The sequence below is a fragment of the Amblyomma maculatum genome, unplaced genomic scaffold (genome assembly GCF_055883805.1).
Source record: "Amblyomma maculatum isolate TAMU_Amacu unplaced genomic scaffold, ASM5588380v1 scaffold_13, whole genome shotgun sequence".
Classification (NCBI taxonomy): Eukaryota; Metazoa; Arthropoda; class Arachnida; order Ixodida; family Ixodidae; genus Amblyomma; species Amblyomma maculatum.
The window spans coordinates 21785831-21807408 of NW_028146738.1; the positions used below are offsets into that span (position 1 = coordinate 21785831).

At 46.9% G+C, this 21578-nt stretch overlaps 1 protein-coding gene and 1 pseudogene across 1 annotated transcript; both read left to right on the top strand.

Annotated features, from left to right (window-relative positions):
* Window positions 1–1460: 1460 nt before the first annotated feature.
* On the top strand, window positions 1461–4464 carry LOC146172337 (uncharacterized; annotated as a pseudogene).
* Window positions 4465–4529: 65 nt separating this feature from the next.
* On the top strand, window positions 4530–5207 carry LOC146172338 (uncharacterized). The gene has a single exon (XM_084585760.1). The coding sequence runs from the start codon at window positions 4626–4628 to the stop codon at window positions 5205–5207; it is 582 nt and encodes a 193-aa protein (XP_084441886.1). The 5' UTR covers window positions 4530–4625.
* The last annotated feature ends 16371 nt before the right edge of the window (window positions 5208–21578 follow it).

A 21578-nucleotide genomic window follows, 5' to 3' on the forward strand; every position in this document is an offset into this window, starting at 1 on the left:
GTGGCTTTGAGCACGAGAACTTTGATGCTGCAAGAAGCATTGTCCACAAAGAGAAAGGCATCGGGATTCTGAGCCTTCATCTTGTGATAAAATTTTAACAGCGAGGAGTTAAATATGCTGGATGTCATTCATGCATTTAGATTTGCTTCGAAGGTGACAGTAATGCGATGCCAGTGGCTGAAACAACGAGGTCGTTTTGACTTCCCAATAATGGGGAAGCACTCAATCTCAGTTCCTGACAACATCTCTCATAGCCTTAGTCGCTTTGGGACGTTAAACCCCACAAACCACAACCACAGTTCCTCACAAATACAACAAAAAGGATGCTGATATGGAACAGAATTTAGCTAAGGAAATCTGAAGTGCATCATTTATGGGTTGGTACGCTTCAGCTGCAATGTATGAGCACACCTGGGTTATGTCTCTTCTAAGCAATCAAGAATTTATTCCAGGGATCTGAAAAAGTTGTCCTTAGTAACCGAGTGTCTCTTGTAACCATGCCTCTTGTATGCAATGTTGTTAACATGGCAAACATAGAAAAACTAACCAAACCATTGTTAAGTGTCTATAATAACCGAGTGTATCTTGTAACAGTGTCTCCTGTAACGAGATTTAAATGTATTTCGTTAAAAATATCTGCAGCTTTCTTTTCATGCAAGTTCTGAAATTTTTATAACGCAGGCACTATAGGGACCGGGCGCCCGTTGTATGACGCAACCGTCGCCTCGGCAGAACAGCGCCGCCCACGACGGAGTGCCAAGGCAGCGGAGTCTGTTCCGTTCTGCGAGGCATTTTTGAGCATGTCCCTACCCGTCGTTTTACGGTGTAGCTTTGAGCTGCTTTGAGTAATCGCAAGGAGTATTTTTCGACCGGGAAAACTTGAAAAAGGACAGGACCGTCTTCGGCAGGACGTGCGTGTTTATTTTTTTTAAACCGCCCGGCGCATGGTATTTTTGTTATATACTCGAAAATGCCGCGAGCGCAATTTCACCATGCGCTAGGAACACGTTTGTTAGGTGCTTGTAAAGACGACTCGAAGACAGGAATTGCGCCTGCACTGCGCGTTCATCTTATAATAGTTCTGGTCGAAAACCCGCCTAAGGATCAAATACCGCCGAGCCGTGTAACCGTGGCGCCGTAGTAGTGGCAGTTGTAATGGTCAATGTTCATGTAAAATGAAAAAGATGCTTCACCTGTAGCTAGGCTCAAACGATTCAGAATAGAATGATAGCAAATGACATTCCAGTTTCAACCTTGCAACGAGAGCTGGAAAATGAGAAAAATAGATAAGCAAGGCAAAGGTAGGATCCTATTTATGGTTGGAAAAGCAAACACACATACTTCCTGGACTTCCTGCACAATTACGCTACAATAGTCAGTGCCCTCTAGAATATTATCAGGCCTGCTCACTTCTCTGGTCGTGGCCTCTGACGTCACTCAGTTTTGACCGACGCCTCCTCTCGCGCGGACGTGCCTACGCCGTTCGCGAGAGCAAGATTTGCTAAGCCTGACGCGGCCTATCGCGGCATGCCGGTGTCTTTTTGAGCTGGTTCTGTTTGCGACTGGAGAAGACGTGTTTTTCTGCGCTTGTGAACTGGTGTGTGGTGATGTGAAACGTTTCGTTTGCTGAATATTCGCGTAGTGTACCCCTGCAAACTGTCGTAATGGGGCGATGCTGCGTGCCCAACTGTCGCGGCAATTACGACAATGGGCCGAAGGTTCGAGTGTTCTCGTTCCCAAAGGACGACCGAAGAGCAAAGTGGGAGCGTGCTGTTCGTCGAGATGACGTCGATATCCGTTCTCTCCGTGATCCGGAGGTATGTGTACGTCTATACTACTTTTGAGTCATATTAAAAGCACCACCTCCAACATGTCCGGTTCTTGCTCTACTATAACGATATAATAACGAGTGCGCTTTTGACTTGCCAGCCAGCATAAGCCTTCACATTGTAACGTCTGTTTATTTCTTTCCAGAAATTTTCGCTTCAACAGCGGCACTTTGCTGTAATGAGACACGATATCTTCATAATGCCGCGCGCATGCCTTGAGAGATGTTTTTTCCTGAAGCGAATATAATGATCGCTTGTGCGCTTGTCACGGGCGTTTATTTCTCTTCTGTAACGTTCGCTTTGACTGCGGCGCTTTATTGTGATGAGACACGCTATCGCTATAAAATCGCTCAAGTCTTGAGTGGTGTCGTTTTTTTCCAGGGGCGCCAGGACGTATTATCAGTTCACGCACACGCTCGAAGTAGTTTGTAGATTGTTCTGGAATCTATTTGCTAGTCAGCGCGCTTCGTCGATAAAGAACCAGCATGGGCTAAAAAAAACAAAATAACCGACTGTCGAAGGATAAAAAGCGCCATAAAACACAGAGTGTCTTTTCATGTTTACACGGTCCCCTTCATTATTTCTTAGAAATATGTACGGCTTTACTTCAGCCGCATTTTTATGCAAGTAGACACCTCAAATAGCCTCTTTTTTATAGCTTAGTAAGTGAGGTGGATGTGAAGCAAAAAAGGCCTGCAATATACCGTTTATTTTTTGTGAATGGTTTGCAGGTGTGCGAGCTCCATTCAAGGCCGAGTACTTAAGGACGACTACTACGTACACCGATCCAAGAACCGGCAGGGCAATAGAAGCTCCCATGGGCGCTACTTGGCTTACTCAGGACGCAGTGCCGACCATTTTTCCAAATGCCCCTGCTTATTTGAGCGAATGCGCACCAGTGCGCTAGGAGGCAGAGGCAAAGAGGAAACGCCGCGAGGCATCGCATCTAGAAGAAGCTATTCGGCAGTACATCTTATCGCACGAAGAACAAGAGAGCCAAAATAAGCTTCAGTCATATGAAGACTTTGTATCGCGCCTACGAAGCCTCGATCTCTCCACCTACTGGATGTCAGTAAAAGTAGAGCATGCTGTTCTCTTTGTTCACATAGAGGGTGAAGATCCACCAGACGTCGAACGATCTGTGATTGTTAGCAAGAACATGGAGGTAACGGCCTTCTGGAGGAAAGTGCAAGTGCCTGTAAAGGACCTGCTCATCCCGTGTAAGCTGGACGATCTGTGCTGCCTTCAGACTGCACTAGACAGTATGAGACGTTTCAAGGCTCCAGACATTTGCGACAAGGATGAAAAAGTCAAAGCGAGTTTCAGCTTGCTTTTCTCTTTGCCGGACAGCCTCAGGTGTGATGATCTTTTGCCGCAAGAGAAAACAGAAGCACTCGGCTTTATAAAAGAGCAACTTGACCTATTGCACAAGAAGGACCATTCAGCACGGTACTCTGCTGAGCTTTTAATATTCTCCAGTATTCTATACATTGTTTCCCCACACGCCTACCGATTCATTCGCAGTGCTGGCAAGTTAGCACTGCCCCATCTACACTCATGCGTATCTGTTCGCAATACAACGTCAACCCAGCGAATGAGCAGGACGACGAAGGGTTTTTACGTTATGTGAAGAAGCGATCAAGCCTCCTGAAACCGCATGAAAAGATTGTCACAATAATGATGGACGAGATCCATATTCAGCCGTACTTCGAGTACAAAGGTGGATCGGTGACCGGGGCAGCTTCTAATTCTTCCGAAGCAGCCAAAACTGCGCATGTTTTTATGACGCAGTCCTTGCTATCATCACACAAGGATGTCGCACACATTCTGCCAGTATCGAACATTGAAGCAGTCCAATTGCACGCAGTCCTAAGAAAGACAATATTGGAGCTCGAGAATGCAGGGCTTACTGTCATAGCAGTAATAACAGATAACAATTCCATAAATAGAAAAGTGATGTCCTTGTTTTCTAAAACACGAACAGTTGACATCGTGTACCCTCACCCAGTGGACGATGCAAGACCCCTTTTTTATGTAGTGGACCCAGTCCACCTTCTGAAGTGCATACGAAACAACTGGTTGAACCAGAAAAATCCAGGAACGTGCATCTTCTACCCTGAATTTCCTAGTGGATCTCCGTTTGTTCGGGTTAATGGAGCCTCTTTCAAAGCTCTTCGAGACTTGCACGCTTCGGAGCAACACAGCGTCGCAAAGTTTGGTTATGGATTGAGCTACAAAGCACTGCATCCATCCAACATTGAGCGCCAGAATGTGAAGCTGGTTTTAAAAGTTTTTAGTTCATTTGTGGTGGAGGCTCTAAATATGCGCGGAAACGAGCTTAATTTGAACTACGCCGCAGGGACAGCGCATTTCATTGACCTAATACTGAAGTGGTGGCATATAGTCAACGTGAAAAGCCCCTCCAAGGGCCGGCGCCTAAGAGATCCGCTCCGGGATCCAGTAAGGAGTTTGACTGACAAGCAGATAGAATTTCTTAATAAATTTGTGGATTGGTTGGACACATGGCGAGACATCCGGATGGATACAGGCGCACTAACCACTGAAACCCACGCAGCGCTGCGGCTGACTTGTTACTCGCTTGTCGAACTGTGCCGGTACTGCCATGAAGAATTGAATTTCGACTATGTGTTGCTGGGCAAATTTCAGACCGACAGTCTAGAGTGAAGGTTCGGACACTACCGTCGGCTGTCTGGAACAAATTATCACATTTCAGTACAGCAAGTCTTTGAGTCAGAGAAAAAACTGAGGCTACAAGACAGTTTGGTTTTGCCAGATATGCAGGAACTGCAGAAGCCATGTGCTGAAACACTTGACGGAGCTCAGTTGACAGAGGAGTACGGTATAAAGGTGTCGGATCGTGATATAAGAAATAAAGAGTCCATTCTGCCCGTGATAACATACATCGCAGGCTTTTGCGCCCACGCCGTGTTAAAGAAGCTGCCCTGTCAGTATTGTGCCATGAATATTACGTCTGAGGACCGGGAAGTTCAACTTGAAAGGAATCTCCTAATCGAAAACCTCTCGAGAGGCGCTCTGAAGTTTCCGCAAGCGGCTGTCATTAATGCGGTTTTACACGCCCACATTGTCTTAGAACAGCTTGCCAGCAAAGCGAATGCTGCACGTTTTCATGCAACACCTAAACAGAGGGAGCTGCTTGTGGCTGTCACGAGACATCTCTGTGAAACAGAGGATTTTGATGTCTGTAACAATGGTCACCATCCTGACACTGTGCTGACAAACATACTTGTGGCAGCAGCAAACACACTTCTGAAGAACTACGTTTCTATGAAGACTGATGTTGTGAACGGTATAAAAACGCCGACTCAACAGAGGAAATTGCAAAAGTTTGCAAAATGAGCAATAAATGTTTCCATATGCGTTCTCTGGACACAGTGTGTATGTGTGTGTATGTGGCAAGCGTGTGAGTTAATAAAGACTAATTAAATGTACCTTTTTTATTTCGTTACTTTGTTGGGCCACATGTTCCATGGCGCACAATCTTATATTTAGTGGAATAATAAATTGCCTTCCAGATAAATGAGCACGGATTTTAAAGCAATATGCACTCCTAACATTAGCGCCAATCAAAATGCAAAGGCGAAATAAAACTATTATACGTGTGGCACTCAACCGCGACCACTCCTTTCCGCAGAAGCGATGATTTGCGCTTCACGGCCTCCCGCTTCCGCGCGGCTCGGTCAAGACGCGTGACGTCACGGCGGCAGTGAGCAGGCCTGAAACTAGTTCTAGGTGGCACTGCAATAGCTCACTGAACCTGGCCTTGAGACTCTCAAACTTTATCATAATATAAGGCAAATGAGTAATACTACCTCAGCATCATTTTTACATATATGACAATGCTCTTGTCGAACACGTCAGAGCTCCCATATAACTGACTAAGAAAATATTATACTATAAATACCTTTCTCTCGACATGCTGCGGAGGTTGTGAAAAGAAAAAAATTAAATTTCCTGCTATCAGCGGCTTTATATTTTCGAACACCTGCTATGATAGAGAGATCTTGGTAGTATTTGGCTTTTGCTTATTTAGGTGTTCTCTCAGCGCAGGAAGTACAATGCGATTGACCGCAGCTGCCTTGAACATTTGAAGACAATAGTCCAATACTGGCAAACTGTTAAATACAATCGAAAACAAAAACCACACATACAATGTGTGATGTGTTGTACGACAAGCCACCAAAAACTAAGAGAGCGTTCTATTGTTAAATGAATCCCTCTGATGGCTCGTTCGCTAAGGTGTTCTACTTTCTCAGCGTACCACGAACTTGCGGGGCCGATATCTGACCGCGATACCTGATGAGTGTGAGGGGATATGGCCATGTAGGTAGTTTTCTATTTGCACGTAAATGAATCCGGATAACTGAAAGCCATTCCTTTTACAACTTTGTCACTGCAGCTTGCCGGACTGCTGCTAAATCTGTTTACGAAATTGGCCATAGAAAAAATTTCTGAGAGGTAAAACGGCTTTGTCTTACTATGCCACAATCAGGAAATCTCGCGTTCACTAAAACGCCAATGATAAACACGTGTATTTAGGCGGGCCAGGAAATTGGCGCTGCAGAGAAAATATGTAAACCCATGTTAGGTGCAACGTGAATGCGAAAGAAAAAATATTTGCTACTCGGCCTTCGAAATAAAAAAAAATGCTAGGTTCATGCTCGTTTCTACAAACTAAATAGTATTTTTTTTCTTGTTCGACTTTTATATGAAGCCGACAGCACATTTTGTGACCATGATTTTACTATGCGAAACGGACATGCTACAAACAAATGTTAACAAGTTCTAACAGATCAACGCAGAGCTCTCACCACATTTTCATTGGTTGACAAGAGGAAAAAGGACAAGATCATGGTAATATGAATTGTTCATGTCTCCCATCTGCTATTTCTGTTAAGAGAAAAAAGTAAATTATATATAACTATGTCAGCGAAAGTAGCTGCACAAACATTGTCTCTGCCCACCACTGAAGATCGTAACGCAGCCCGAACGACGATGGTGGAGCTGCATTTCCTTTTTCCGTGCTGGAGTTTTCTTGTACACGGGCAGGGAAATGCTAGCGCTGTAACTTAAGCTATTGGTTCCTTCGATTTTCAACTGTAAATAAAGTGACTACCGATGAAGAAGTGCAGCTTCGGCTCCGAGACTCTCCGAAACTCCAATGCGCTGGCAATGCGCCGGCTGGTACAGGCGCATGCCAGCAATTGAGCGATGCGCCGAGAGGCGGCGCCACCCGTTCAGCTGTCCGATCCCTATATGGTTAAAATAAGCAGAAAACGAGTAGGTAACATCGATACTGGTCAGGCACTGCATTGCATACAATAAATCAAGACCAATGCATATACGTACGACTGCACCCTATATACTAACATACAGGACTAATACATAAAATTGACATTCTGCTGTAAAGCAGCCAGAACACACTGCATACTATAGGTGACACCATACACTGCTTTGGAGGCTGTGATTTCAGCTTAGACAGCACATCAGCTATCACCAATATACTGCTTTATAAGACGTTTGTAGCATGCACCGCAATCCATCTGCTTAAAGGACCATAAACCTAACTCTTGAACCTTACATTTTTAAGAGAAGTCAACCAGTTAGGACCCTCAAACTACATCCTCATTTCTTATGTGTAAAACATTGTTGTTGTTGTTGTTGTTGTTGTTGTTGTTGTTGTTGTTGTTGTTGTTGTTGTTGTTGTTGTTGTTGTTGTTGTTGTTGTTGTTGTTGTTGTTGTTGCTGCTGTTGTTGTTGTTGTTGTTGTCGTTGTTGTTGTTGTTGTTTTGTTTTGTTTTTTACCTAAGGAACTACAATTGGCTAGGTGAGTGTTCTGCACCACATAGGAAGATCCTGTGACACCCCGTAGACATCAATTGGGCTGTCACAGTTGTGCCAACAACACTGAAGGAGTCTTTTTGTTTGTGTTGTGCTTTTTGTTATGTACTTGTACATTACTCTAAATAACCACTCTAAGCAACAAAGCATCTTGTTTTATGATACTTCAAATTACTTCTTACGATGCACAGTCAATCAACTTGTTGGTTGAAAGTGATCAGTTCTCATGGTCATTGTCATGACCAGTTCTACCACAGAAAAGTAGAGCCATCAAAGATAATGAACATTAACAAACCTTTGCCTTGATACAATCTGCATATGCCACATCCATGAAAGGTAATCTTTTCACCTATACTCATTTCTACACAGGTTTATGGCCCTTTTGGAGAAATACAAAAGCAGTGGCCTACAAATATTAAAGTACCTGACCTGTTACAAATTCTGCTACTGGTCACTATATGACCACTGGACCAAAATTTAGCCTTATATGTGAAGCTTGCACCATGTTAATACAGCCAGTTAAAATGATTAGTGTAAAATACATTAAACTCATGACATGAGGAAGTGCACTAGAAATGACCTGAAAAAAAAAAAGCATAAAGTTGTTTCTACGAAAAAAAAGGGAAAGTGTTTGGTTTGGTCTGTGGGGTTTAACGTCCCAAAGCAACTAAGGCTAAGAGAGACGCCGTAGTGGAGGACTCCGGCAATTTCGACCACCTGGGGTTCTTTAACATGCACTGACATCGCACAGCACACGTGCGCGTTGCTTTCCGCCTCCATCGAAAAGCGGCGGCCGGGATTCGATACCGCGTCCTTGGGAACAGTAGTCGAGCGCCGTAACCACTGCACCACCCCGGCGGGGTAAAAGGGAAAAGTGTGGTAGCCACTACTTCTGTCAACTAAACCTTTCCATGTTCCAAGCTTACACAGAACTGCATGGAATCAGTTGTACAAAGTACGTTCCCATTTCCAGAGCAGCAACAAAATGACAGCACCATTGTCAGTTAGCCAACACAGAAATATGAGCTCAATAAAGTACCACGCTGTAGTTAACACATTCACTGTGACAACTATTTTTACATTCAACGACCCAATTCACATTCATCACAACCTATCAGAAGGTCACCTGCTGGTTTACTAGAGCAAATCAAGAGCAACATGCGGGTTGCTGCCAGTAGCGGCATTCTTGGCCACTGAGAAATGATGCAGTGACGTTGCATTCATTGCTTGTTGAGCAATTGTCGAGCAAAATAAACCCTCACCAGACAATCCACTGAAATCTTAATCAGTACTGGTAACCAGACAAATACAAAAAGAGACCCTGATACTTCTCTGAAATTTCAAAACCTTGATTTTAGATGCCGGTGCAGTAAAAGACCAAGTACTGCTAGCTGATCTTAAAGATATGTACAGCTGCCCATATCTTTAACCGGCCTGCGTGACGGCGACTGCTCAGCTGAAAAAATGGAAAGAACTGGAGAAGTTTACAGGAATAGTGAAGCTATAGTGCTCTAGAAGATTGGGCAGTGTGTCGACCGCGCCGCGAAATGCATGGGAGCGGGGGGCCGCTTTTGCGATGACGGAGGCGCCGCAGCGCAGAGGGCGCCACCAGCAACTGGCGTGTCAGCCGTCCGGCCGCCCGCGTATGCGCGCTGTGCAGCAGGATGGATTAGAGGGGCTTTAGGATGGATACCGCGCGCACTGTACGTTCTTGTTTGCTTGTGTGTCGTCTCGAGCTGTTCGCGACAAGATTTTATAACTATGCCGATTAATGGGGCTAAGTACTGTTAGCAATCACCTAATTTATTTTCCCTTTTGGCCGTCGGCAACACCTCGCGGAAGCAACACGACAGGAGCTGGGCTCCGAAGAAAACAGCTTGGAGAGGGCGTACAAATTTTGACTCGCACACCACGCTTCACTTGCCGTACAGCTTGCTTTAGCATTCCTGAAGCACCTAATTGACGTCCAGAAATGCACTCGTTTTGAAAAGAGGGCAGTGTGGAGACAGGATGTATGAAGAAGTCAAACATGCAACGTGTGCGTTCGAGTGCTGACTAAAGCTGGCCACAGTAACCCCATTATCAAAACAGTCAAAAACTGTATATTCCGTTGTTTCACGCGCAAACTATGCTGACTACAGTAAGTCACCTGAACCCACAAGAAAAGTCGGCATTCAGTTCGAATGAATTAAATATGGACTACCCCGGATATAGGTAGAGACATGAAAAACGAACGACACTACACCAGATAAACGGCTACTAAATAACTAAACACAGTGGGTCAGGAAATGTGGAAGAAGTGGGAAGTAATGGATGCACAGAAAAAAGAAAAGAAACGTGTCGCCTACAAGGGAGGGAGAAAGGAGGCACGCAGCGCCGTGCAAAGAGCGACCGCGAATGTGAACAAAGGTTTGGAATTGTCGTGCGGCGCGGCAAACGCACGACGGAGAAGAAAGCAGGCGGTTAAAGACGAAGAAAAATGACGAAATATGACAGGCAATAAAAAAAGGGAAACAATCGAGCTTAAGAACCAAATGAAGGCCTGGGAATTAAGAAGAAAGCAGTGCACAAAAAGGCTGCAATCGAACGCGTAGATATAAGCGTCGAAATTTAAATCAACAAATTTGTGAAACTGTACACTAATATAAGAACAAACCCTTTTATTTTCTTTCCATAAGTTGGAACATTGTTGTAACGGGTAGCTTCAAGTACCCAGAGATGCGCACTGTACTTAAGGCATTTAATCTCAATGCATTATAGTTTGACAATGACTTAATTCTTCCAGAAAATGTTTTCATTCTAGGTAGTTTTTATTCTGCGTGCTCAAGCAACCGGTAATATGTAAGTCATTGACCCCAGAAGATCACTCTAGTCCTGTTTTGGTGCACATATAAAATTAAAAAAAAAAAGAATATATTTGAAAAAAAAAATAACGACGGAAAATAGAGTACTGAGGCTATAGTGTACGCCTAATTCGCTTCCGCTACATAATCCTTCAACGAAAGAGAGGTTGTGAGGCCGGCACGGTTTTTCGCCACGAACAAAAACTGCGCCATAGGCTCCAAGCTATAGTCGATATTTACCCAAAGATTTGGCTCGTGTACGATCCTTTTGGACGCCTTTGCACTTCAGATTTTGCAACCTTCATCTAAAGTGTAGAGGTTCAAACATTTTACCTACTTAGAGCACCAGAAAGCTCAAACTTGAAGTAATAAATGTCATGTGTTTTTTGCGGCTTCGCTTTTTGCGAAGTAAGCGAACCACGACAAGAGTTCTCAACGGGAAAATAATTGAATTCCCTTGGAAGTATTCCACGTGTAATATCAACCTTGTTAACAATTATAGCCTGATTAGTTCTGCAAAGAGTACCCGCAGCAAGTAGCCCGATTATAGTCCGGCAAGCAGTAGTTGGCGAGTATATATCCAGTCGATTATTCACAGTTCCATACCACACACTCGAAGAATAAACACGCATTAGTGTCCGCATCTGAATTCGGCCTTTTATTAATTGCATGTGCATTTGGTGCCCGTCACCAATTTCGCATTTTTCGTTTTCTCTCGGTGCGCACCAAGAACTGCATCATATCTGCCAATACGACGCGCAATTATAAGTGTTTTTTTTTTTTTGGTCTGTACCATTTGATGCCAGTAAAGCGTCCGCTCTCAAGTGCCCACTATGAGCGTATTACCTCGTATACGTGTGTGACAGGTTTAATTTTTCATATTTTATCTGAAGTATTGCCCTATAGCTGTACTTGACATTTTTTTAAATCTAAACAGCTGGTTCACCATTTGGTCAGCGGCACGTAAACAAATGTCCGCGATATATGTATTTGTTAATCACGAACAGAGAATAAATGCTTGAGTCGCGTATATGTTCCTTTTTTTCTTTTTGCCGCTAAATACCGCAGTGCTTTATATTAGAACGGTAGTGAATAAATGTGTTTTGCTCGCACACTGTATTTGTAATTTCTATAGGGACCGGACAGCTGAATGGGTGGCGCCGCCTCTCGGCGCATCGCTCAATCACAGGAATGCGCCGGCCCGGCCGGCGCATTGCCAGCGCATTGGAGGATACTGTTTGTCGTTGGTTTGTGTGGAAATTGGAAATCCTAAGGTCTAGATGACGTTGTGCCTGAATATATCCTGAAGAGAACAGAAAGTTGGGCTAGTTAATTGTGTGAATATGTCCAGTGAAATGAAGTCTGGTCGAACAAGGCTGGAGAAACGCGGTGCGTTGTTGGCTCCACTGGCAGCTACGCAAACTCGTCGGACGTTTTTAAGTCGATTCATTTCTACGGGTTTCCACAGAAGCATGAGTGGCGGGTGACCTAAGCATGGTTCTTTGAAAGGCAAAGGCACGAATCTACGTATTTGGTTACTGTGTGGTCATGGAAAGCTCCGAATTTTTAAAATTCCGCTTGCTACCGGATGCTCTGTGCCTTCTGTTCCCCACGAGTGACGGCACGAAAGTCTCGGAGCCGAAGCCGCACTCCTTCATCTGTAGTCACTTTATTGACAGTTGGAAATCGAAGTAACCCAACAGCGTAAGTTACAACGCTAGCATTTCCCCGCCTGTGTACAAGAAAGCCCCAGCACGGAAAAAGAAAAGGCAGCTCCACCATCGTCGTTCGGGCTGCGTTACGACCTTCAGTGATGGGTAGAGACAATGTTTGTGCGCATACTTACGCAGACATAGTCAAAGATAATTTACTTTTTTCTCTTAACAGAAAGAGCAGATAGGAGACTTGAACAATCCCTATTGCCATGATCTTGTCATTTTAACTCTTTTCGTTTGTCAACCAATGAAAGTGCGCTGAGAGCTAGCTCTGCGTTGATACTCTTGGAATTTGTTAAAATTTGTTTGTGGCATGTCCATTTCACCTAATAAAATCACTCATTTCACAGCTCAGTCAATACCGCATGGTCGCAAAATCTGCTATCGGCTTCATATAAAAGTCGAACAAGAAAAAAAATACAATTTAATTTGTGGAAACGAGCATAAACGTAGCATTTTTTTTTTTTTTAATTTCGAAGGCCATGTAGCAGTTGTTTTTTTTTTTCGCATTCACGTTGCATCTGACACGGCTTTACGTATTTTCTCAGCAGTGTCCATTTCCTGGCCCGCCTAAATACATGTGTTTCTCATCGGCGTTTTAGTGAACGTGAGATTTCCTGATTCTGGCGTAGTATGACAAGACCGTTTTACCTCTCTCAGAAATTGATTCTAGGTATGGCCAATGTAAACAGATTTAGCAGCAGTCCGGCAAGCCGCAGTGACAAAGTTGTAACAGGAATGGCTTTCAGTTATCCGGATCCCTTTACGTGCAAATAGAAAACTACATACATGGTCGTGTCCCCTCACACTCATCAGGTATCGAGGTCAGATATCGGCCCCGCAAGTTCGTGGTACGCTGAGAAAGTAGAACACCTTAGCGAACGAGCCATCAGAGGGATTCATTTAACAATAGAACGCTTTCTTAGTTGTCGGTGGGTTATCTTACAACACATCACACTGTGTTTTTTTTTCTATTGTATTTAACAGTTTGACAGTATTGGACTATTGCCTTCAGATGTTCAAGGCAGGTGCGGTCAATCGCATTAAACTTCCTGCGCTGAGAGAACGCTAGCAGGAAATTTAATTTTTTTTTCTTTTCACAACCTCCGCAGCATGCCGGGAGAAAGGCATGCATAGTATAATATTTTCTAAGTCAATTATATGTAGCAGCTCCGACGTGTTCAACAAGAGCATTGCCGTATATGTGAAAATGATGCTGAGGTGGTATTACTCATTTGGCTTATATTATGATTAAGTTTGATGGTCTCAAGGCCGGGTTCAGTGAGCTATTGTAGCGTAATTGTGCAGGAAGTCCTGGAAGTATATGTGTGTTGTGCATTCCAACCATAAATAGGATCCTACTTTTGTCTTGCTTGTTTATTTTTCTCCTTTTACAGCTCTCGTTGCAAGGTTGAAACTGGAATGTCTCTGAATCGTTTGAGCCGAGCTATACCAAAAAAAGACAGGTGCAGAATCTTTTTCATTTTACATGAACGCTGACCATTACAACTACCACGCTACACGGCTCGGCGGTATTTGATCTTCGAGCAGATTCAGACTAGACCTAATATAAGATAGACGCGCAGTGCAGGCGCAATTCCCGTCTTCGAAGTCGCCTTAACAAGTGCCTAACGAAGGTTTCCTAGCGCATAGCGAAATCACGCGCGCGGCATTTTCGAGTATATATAACAGAAATACCATGCACCGGGCGGTTTAAAAAGCGCATAGCGAAATCACGCGCGCGGCATTTTCGAGTATATATAACAGAAATACCATGCACCGGGCGGTTTAAAAAAAACAACAAAAATAAAAACACGCACACCTTGCCGAGAACGGCCCTTTTCTTTTTCAAGATTTCCCCGTCAAAAAAGACTCCTTGCGATTACTCAAAGCAGCTCAAAGCTCTCAAAGCCACACCGCAAAACGACGGGTATGGACAGGCTCAAAAACGCCTCGCAGAACGGAAACGACTGCGCCGCTCAGCTGCCTCGCCATTCCGCTGTTTCGGCACTCCGCCGCGGGCGGCGCTGTTCCACCGAGGCGACGGTGGCGCCATACAACGGGCGCCCGGTCCCTATAAGCGGTGAGTAGGGCACATAAAGAACACCTATTAAAGAGATATATTACAGATTACTGATGATTTAAGATAAACGTTGTTATGTATTAATAAGCACAAGCTGCAAAATGTAAGCAGGTGTTTGTAAATATGATTCGTGAAAAATAAGCTGTTCCTATGAGGCCTTACGAAGCACAAGCTTTGATTCGCATGTATACTGTTTTTCTTCGTGTGTTAATAGCGCTCCTCGGTGGTAGCCTTTATTCCCTTACTGGAAGAACGAATGCAAAACACCACACTTCGTTGAAAACATTAAGTACAAGCTCATCTGGACGATTTATGGCTGTCCGCAGGAATATATGTTGAAAGAGTGAAATAGCGATTGAAACATCGCGCGCTGCTCCGTAGGACTGCCCAAGCGAACACGGCGTCTCCAGATTAACGTAATGGAATGGCAGGGATGGTTTAAGCACTTGTACTAAGTAGCCTCTTTATTAAATATCGCACCATTTGCGTAGCATCTGAAAATCGCTCCAAAGAGAACCGCAACCCTCCTCTGTACCCCCGCTATCCGCGCGGCCGCTACGCGCCGAGCTGCGAACGTGGCACCCCTGTTGCACGTCGCGCCCTCTCGCGGAAGTCGATTCCTGTCATCGCAAAAGCGGCCCGCTCTCCGGCGCCGGTCGTCACACTGCCCAATATTCTAGAGCACTATAGTGGAGCAGCCGCATCGAATCCGGGAACAGGCGAACTGTCACGGAGGCTGGGTCATTGACTATATAGCCAAGCTATCAAGCGAGTAGCTGAGCTACTGTAACATTAACTTTCCTGCTCTCAACCGAATTTCAGTGCCGGGCTGTGACCAGATATTAAGAAATGTCACTAAGAGGAAAACCTTTTTTAAAGAGTTGAACAACACAGCAGAAACATTTTTTTCTTTCTTTAACACGTAACGCAAGCTGCGTCTATTTTTGCTTGCGCATTTCATAGCGATATGATGTATAAGTACTGTACAGCCAATTTTCTAGAGCCTTCTTCAGTCTCAATAAATTCAACAGAATTTATATTGTCACGTAGCCGTTTAGGCCCGTAACCAGAAGGTTGGTTTTAATAGGGGGGTTGACCTAGAAGGCACAGAAGAGTAGGTCCAGAGAGCACTGAGAGACAGCAGCCGACTTCAGCTTCTTCTCAAAACGCCACGAGACCACTTCTTCCAGTCCGCGCACGAGACTCTCGATGAGCTGCCGCCTAGCGGCTGCTGTTGCACACGCTACATTACCCCCCTCTCTAAAAAAAATAAATGCGAGTTTGATGAATTCAAAAGCAGAAAGAAAAAAAAATAAAGCAAGAAACATGCGGTAGGCGGTGCGCTAATTTTCTCGCGAAAAGTACGGTTTCATGCGCACGACATGAGCAACCTCGGATTTCTGCTGACGACGAGTAGAAGAAAAGCCGTCCGGAAGCACTTCGTAAGTCACGTCGCTCAGCTGACGGAGCACTTTGTATGGGCCAAAGTACTGTTTCAGAAGTTTTTCGGATAGTCCCCGACGTCGAATCGGAGTCCAGAGCCACACCCTGTCGCCCGGTTCGAAAGTCACTACACGGTGGCGGTGATCGTACCGCTGGGCGTCTCGACCTTGCTGGTTCCGGATGCGTGCCCTCGCCAGCTGTCGCGCTTGTTCTGCGCGTTGAGTGAACTCCTCGGCGCCAACTTCGAGGTCACGGCCGTCGTGGGGCAACATGGCTTCGAGCATTGTCGAAACTTCACGGCCATACAATAAGGAGAAAGGCGTCATTTGCGTTGTTTCCTGCTGCGCCGTGTTGTACGCGAACGTGACGTACGGGAGGACGTCATCCCAAGACCGATGTTCAACATCCACGTACATGGACATCATGTCGGCGAGAGTTTTGTTCAGACGTTCTGTCAAGCCATTAGTTTGTGGATGGTAGGCTGTTGACCTGCGATGGGTAGTGCCGCTTAGCTGCATGACAGATTCCAGTAGCTTGGCAGTGAAAGCAGTGCCTCGGTCCGTTATTATAACTCTCGGGGCGCCGTGCCTGAGGACTATGCGTTCGATGAAAAATTTCGCTGCCTCGATTGCCGTACCACGCTGGAGGGCCTTCGTTTCAGCGTAACGCGTAAGGTAATCTGTAGCGACAATTATCCACCTGTTGCCGGAATCAGAAATTGGAAAAGGACCCAACAAATCCATGCCAACTTGTTCGAATGGGTATCTTGGCACTTGAACAGGATGTAGTAAACCGGCCGGTTTCACAGGCGGTGTTTTTCGTCGCTGGCAATCATGGCATGTTCTCACGTAATGGCGTACTGCGGCCGCAAGGTTTGGCCAATAATAACTCTTCTTAATTCGGGCCAGAGTTCGAGCATACCCCAGGTGACCCGCGGTGGGCTCGTCATGACATGCCTGTAAGATTTCTTCGCGAAGAGACTCTGGTACGACGAGGAGATAATCTCTTCCCGTCGGAGCGAAGTTGATCTTGTATAAAACATTGTTTCGCATGCAAAACGACGAATGCGTTCTGGCGAAGAGACGGGGAATTTCTGTAGTGCGCTCTTCTAGAAAATCAATAAGTGGTGCGAGAGCCGGATCATTACGTTGCTGCTGCGAAACAGTGAGCGCGTCGACGGCTGCGATAAGGGGAAAGTCTGGTTCTTCGTCTTCCCGCGCAGCCTCGACAGGTGAACGGGACAAGCAGTCAGCGTCGTTGTGCTGACGTCCAGACTTATACACGATGGTCATGTCGAACTCCTGTAGCCGTAAGCTCCATCGTGCAAGGCGTCCGGAGGGGTCTCGCAAGTTCGTTAACCAGCACAGAGAGTGGTGGTCACTCACAACCCGAAAGTGCCGGCCATAAAGATAGGGTCGAAATTTCATCACCGCCCATACAACGGCCAGACATTCTTTTTCGGTGGTTGAATAGTTTGATTCGGCACGGGACAAAGTCCGGCTTGCGTATGCGATAACTCGCTCGGCACCGTCTTGCCACTGGACGAGTACAGCGCCTAGACCCACGTTGCTGGCATCTGTGTGGACCAGAGTCTCGGCATTCGCATCGAAATGGGCAAGTACAGGTGTTGTCTGCAAGCGGTGCCGTAACTCGTCGAATGCCTTTTGCTGTTCGTCCGTCCAGGTGAAGGTGACATCATCCCGGGTGAGACGTGTCAACGGAGCGGCAATGCGTGAAAAGTTTTCAATAAATCTGCGGTAATAGGCGCAGAGGCCCAAGAAACGGCGAACTGTCTTCTTGTTACATGGAGTAGGGAATTTGGTGACGGCAGCTGTTTTAGCGGGATCGGGACGAACTCCTCGATGGCTGACGACGTGGCCCAAGAACATGAGCTCTTCATAGCCAAAGTGACACTTTTGTGGTTTTAACGTGAGGCCGGCAGATCTGATAGCCCGTAGCACAGCGGAGAGACGTTGGAGGTGTTCCTCGAACGTTGGTGAAAACACAACAACGTCGTCCAGGTAGACTAGACACATCTGCCATTTAAGACCAGATAGAACTGCGTCCATCATTCGCTGAAATGTCGCTGGAGCGGAGCACAATCCGAAAGGTAGGACTTTGAATTCATAAAGTCCATCGGGCGTGACAAACGCTGTCTTCTCGCGATCACGTTCATCGACTTCGATCTGCCAGTAACCGCTCTTGAGATCAAGCGATGAAAAGTAGCGCGCGTGGCGCAACCGGTCTAATGAGTCATCAATGCGTGGCAGCGGGTAGACGTCTTTTTTTGTGACCTGATTGAGCTTACGGTAGTCCACACAGAACCTTAAACTTCCGTCTTTCTTCTTAACGAGGACAACAGGCGAAGCCCAGGGACTCCTCGATGGCTGGATGACACCGTCATTTAACATCTCGTCGACCTGTTGAGCAATGACTTCGCGTTCCCGCGGTGACACTCGGTAGGGGTTCTGTCTGACTGGTCGGGTGCGGTCGTCGGTTATTATGCGGTGCTTGGTCAAGGGCGTCTGTTTAACCGCGGAGGCGAATGAGAAGCAGTCTTGAAACTGAAAGAGTAGCCCAACGAGTCTGTCCTTCTCTGCCGGTGATAGAGCGGGATTCACATCAGGGTTGAAGTTGGGCGTTTGGCTGGCAGACGTGTTGGTCTCAAGAACAAAGCAGCCGTGGGCTGCTTCTGCGACACCTTCAAAGTAAGCTACCGTGGTGCCTTTAGCGATGCGTTGCCGTTCGTTCCCGAAGTTCGTAATCAGTACGTGACCTAGACCATTAGTCAGATGAACTATACCGCGTGCAACACAGACTCCATGATGTAACAGAAGCTCTATGTTCTGTTCGGCAACACCGGCAGCACAGGACTGATCGTCGCATCTGACTGCGACGAGAGCAGACGAACGCGGCGGCATGAATACGTCCGCGTCAACGATGCGTAAAGGTGCGTGGCGTCTTTCTGAGTCAGCGGTCATCGTTTCAGGCGTCGAAAACGTTACAGTACGGCGAGGAACATTAATAATCGCCCCATGCTCACGTAAAAAGTCCATGCCGAGTATGAGATCCTTGCAGCAGTGTGGCAGGATAACAAAAACGGCTACAAAGGCTGAATCGGCGATGGTTACTCGGGCAGTGCATCGTCCGATCGGCGTCATAAGGTGACCGCCAGCAGTACGAATTTGCGGCCCCAGCCATTCAGTTTTCACCTTAGAGAGCCGATCTGCGAAATTTTTGCTTATTATTGAGAAGTCTGCTCCGGTGTCTACCAAAGCTGTTACTGGGTGTCCGTCGACGAGAACGGAAAGGTCGGCGCTAACAACTTGATCGGCTTGTGGTTGATTGGGAGTTTCGGATTCATGTGGCGGCGGCGGCATCCTGGTCACAGCATCGGACTGAGTCGTCACGGGGGGGTCTTCGGGATATCGGTTCCGTTCGTCAGCAACCTGCCCCCCTGAGGTCGCCGCCTTCAGTTTCCCCGGTGTGGGCTTGGCGACCGGCGCCTCGGCGCATCATTAAAATCACGGCGGCTAGGTGACGAGTAGCGCGCGGGAGAAGACTGTGTACGGCTGCTTGAAGAGGTTGCATGGGTTGCGAGGTATTCCTCGATTTCTGGAGGGCGTTCGCCGACCCGGGGACGCGGGGAATCCCGAGAAAAACCCCGAAGACCGAGCTCACGGTATGGACAACGACGGTACAAGTGGCCGGGTTCTCCACAGTGGTAGCACAGCGGCCGTTGGCGAGGAGTGCGCCAGACGTCTGCCTTCCGAACCGGTGGCTGCATGACGGGGCTCTGCTGGGGCGGTGGCTGGTAGGAAGGCTGGTAGTATAGTGGCTGAGGAGCGGACGGCTGTATGACGAGGCTCTGCTGGTATGGCGGCTGGAAGGACGGTTGGTAGAACGGTGGCTGCAAAGTGGGTGGCGGCTGTGCTTCGAATCGAAGCTGTTGCGCAGGAGGCCCTGCAGGCCGACGAAGAGCCGCTGCGTAGTTCATAGAACGTGGCTCCGACGGTGGCTCAGGCGGGGACAATGTCTGACGTATTTCTTCCCGCACGGCTTCGGTGACAGCCACGGCAGTCGGGTTAGGTGATCCAAGGTTGAACTTGAGGAGCTCCTCGCGAACTACCTCGCGGATCAGCTCACGCAGAGAGTGATCGTCAGTGGATCCGTTGAATGTGGCCACACTGCTGAAGGGCTGACCACAGGCAGACTCCGTGCGCCGGTATCTTTGCTGCAGGGCTCGCTCAATGAGGGTAGCTTCATTGATGAAGTCCGCGACGGTTTGAGGTGGACTCCGAACCAGACCAGCGAAGAGGGGTTCTTTTACGCCCTGCATCAGGTGGCGCAACTTCGCTGATTCCGTCATGTCGGGATCAGCCCGTCGGCAAAGACGCGTCACGTCCTCAGCGAACATGGCCACGCTCTCGTTTGGTAGTTGCACACGAGCTTCTAGGAGGCGGCGTGCGCGATCACGGCGGTCATGGCTGGAAAAAGTGTCCCGCAGCTGCTGGCGACAGGAATCCCAGCTTTGAAGACTGGCTTCCCTATTCTCATACCATGTTTTTGCGCAGTCCTCAAGGGCGAAATACACATTGTGCAGCTTCTGAGCAGGGCTCCACTGATTGAATTGCGCCACTCGCTCGAACTGGTCGATCCAGTCGTCGACATCTTCCCCAGTAGCGCCATGGAAACTGGGGGGCGTACGAGGCTGCTGAAGCAGCAAGTGGTGCTGACTTGCCTGTGCCATTACAGAAGTCTCGAACTGCTGATCAGCTGGCGTCGGTTCAGGTAGAGGAGCGAACTCCGGCGCCAGACCTCGGAGGCGACGGCTGCAGCGATGAACGGGTGTCGACACGAGCGGAAGCCGGTTGGGACTCGATGAGCGGCTGCGAGAGGCCCGAGACATGTAATTCAAGGCCTCACCTCCACCGGTGTCACGTAGCCGTTTATGCCCGTAACCAGAAGGTTGGTTTTAATAGGGGGGTTGACCTAGAAGGCACAGAAGAGTAGGTCCAGAGAGCACTGAGAGACAGCAGCCGACTTCAGCTTCTTCTCAAAACGCCACGAGACCACTTCTTCCAGTCCGCGCACGAGACTCTCGATGAGCTGCCGCCTAGCGGCTGCTGTTGCACACGCTACAATATATTGCCATCGTCAGGTATATGATGGCAAGACTCCGGCGTAAAAGATAGCTTTCAAAGAAAAAAAGAGATTCAATATATCTACATTTTTGTTGGCTCTATAAGATTGCCCCAAGTGAGTGTATAGATTAGACACTTGTCACAGTGTTGCTCATCTAAAAAGCATTGGTTGAAAAATCTGGATCATTCATTCTCTTTCCGCAAGCTGCAGGGGAAGAGGAGGCAGAGGGATTCCCATTAAAGATGTGCTAAACCTCGGGAATTTTTTTTTTTTCAGTAAAAAAAAAAAGCTGAGAACGCCTCCAGAAGCTTTTTTCTTTCCGCTCGACGTCGTCACGAGAAAGTGAAAGAAAATGTTTGGAAATCACGAATGCTCGGATCCAATATGATGCAACGGGCAGAACAAATACAGTTACAAATAAGGGTTAAAGATATACACAGGGAGAGACAGCCAAGGAGCTAAACAGTGAGGGCCCGGTGTTCGAATCACTGTCTCTTCGTTGATAAAACATCACCACAAGATTTCGTCATCTTCCTTCCCTCAGCTTAAGGGCGTGACAACATCTTCTCGGCGCTAAAGAAATGCTCCCCGGAAGGCTGCAAAATATAACAATCGATAGTTTTGAAGGCACGCAGTCTCA

What these genes read in the sequence shown, in the direction of transcription:
- LOC146172338 (XM_084585760.1), top strand. Translation starts at nt 4,626, where the DNA reads ATGCAGGAACTGCAGAAGCCATGTGCTGAAACACTTGACGGAGCTCAG.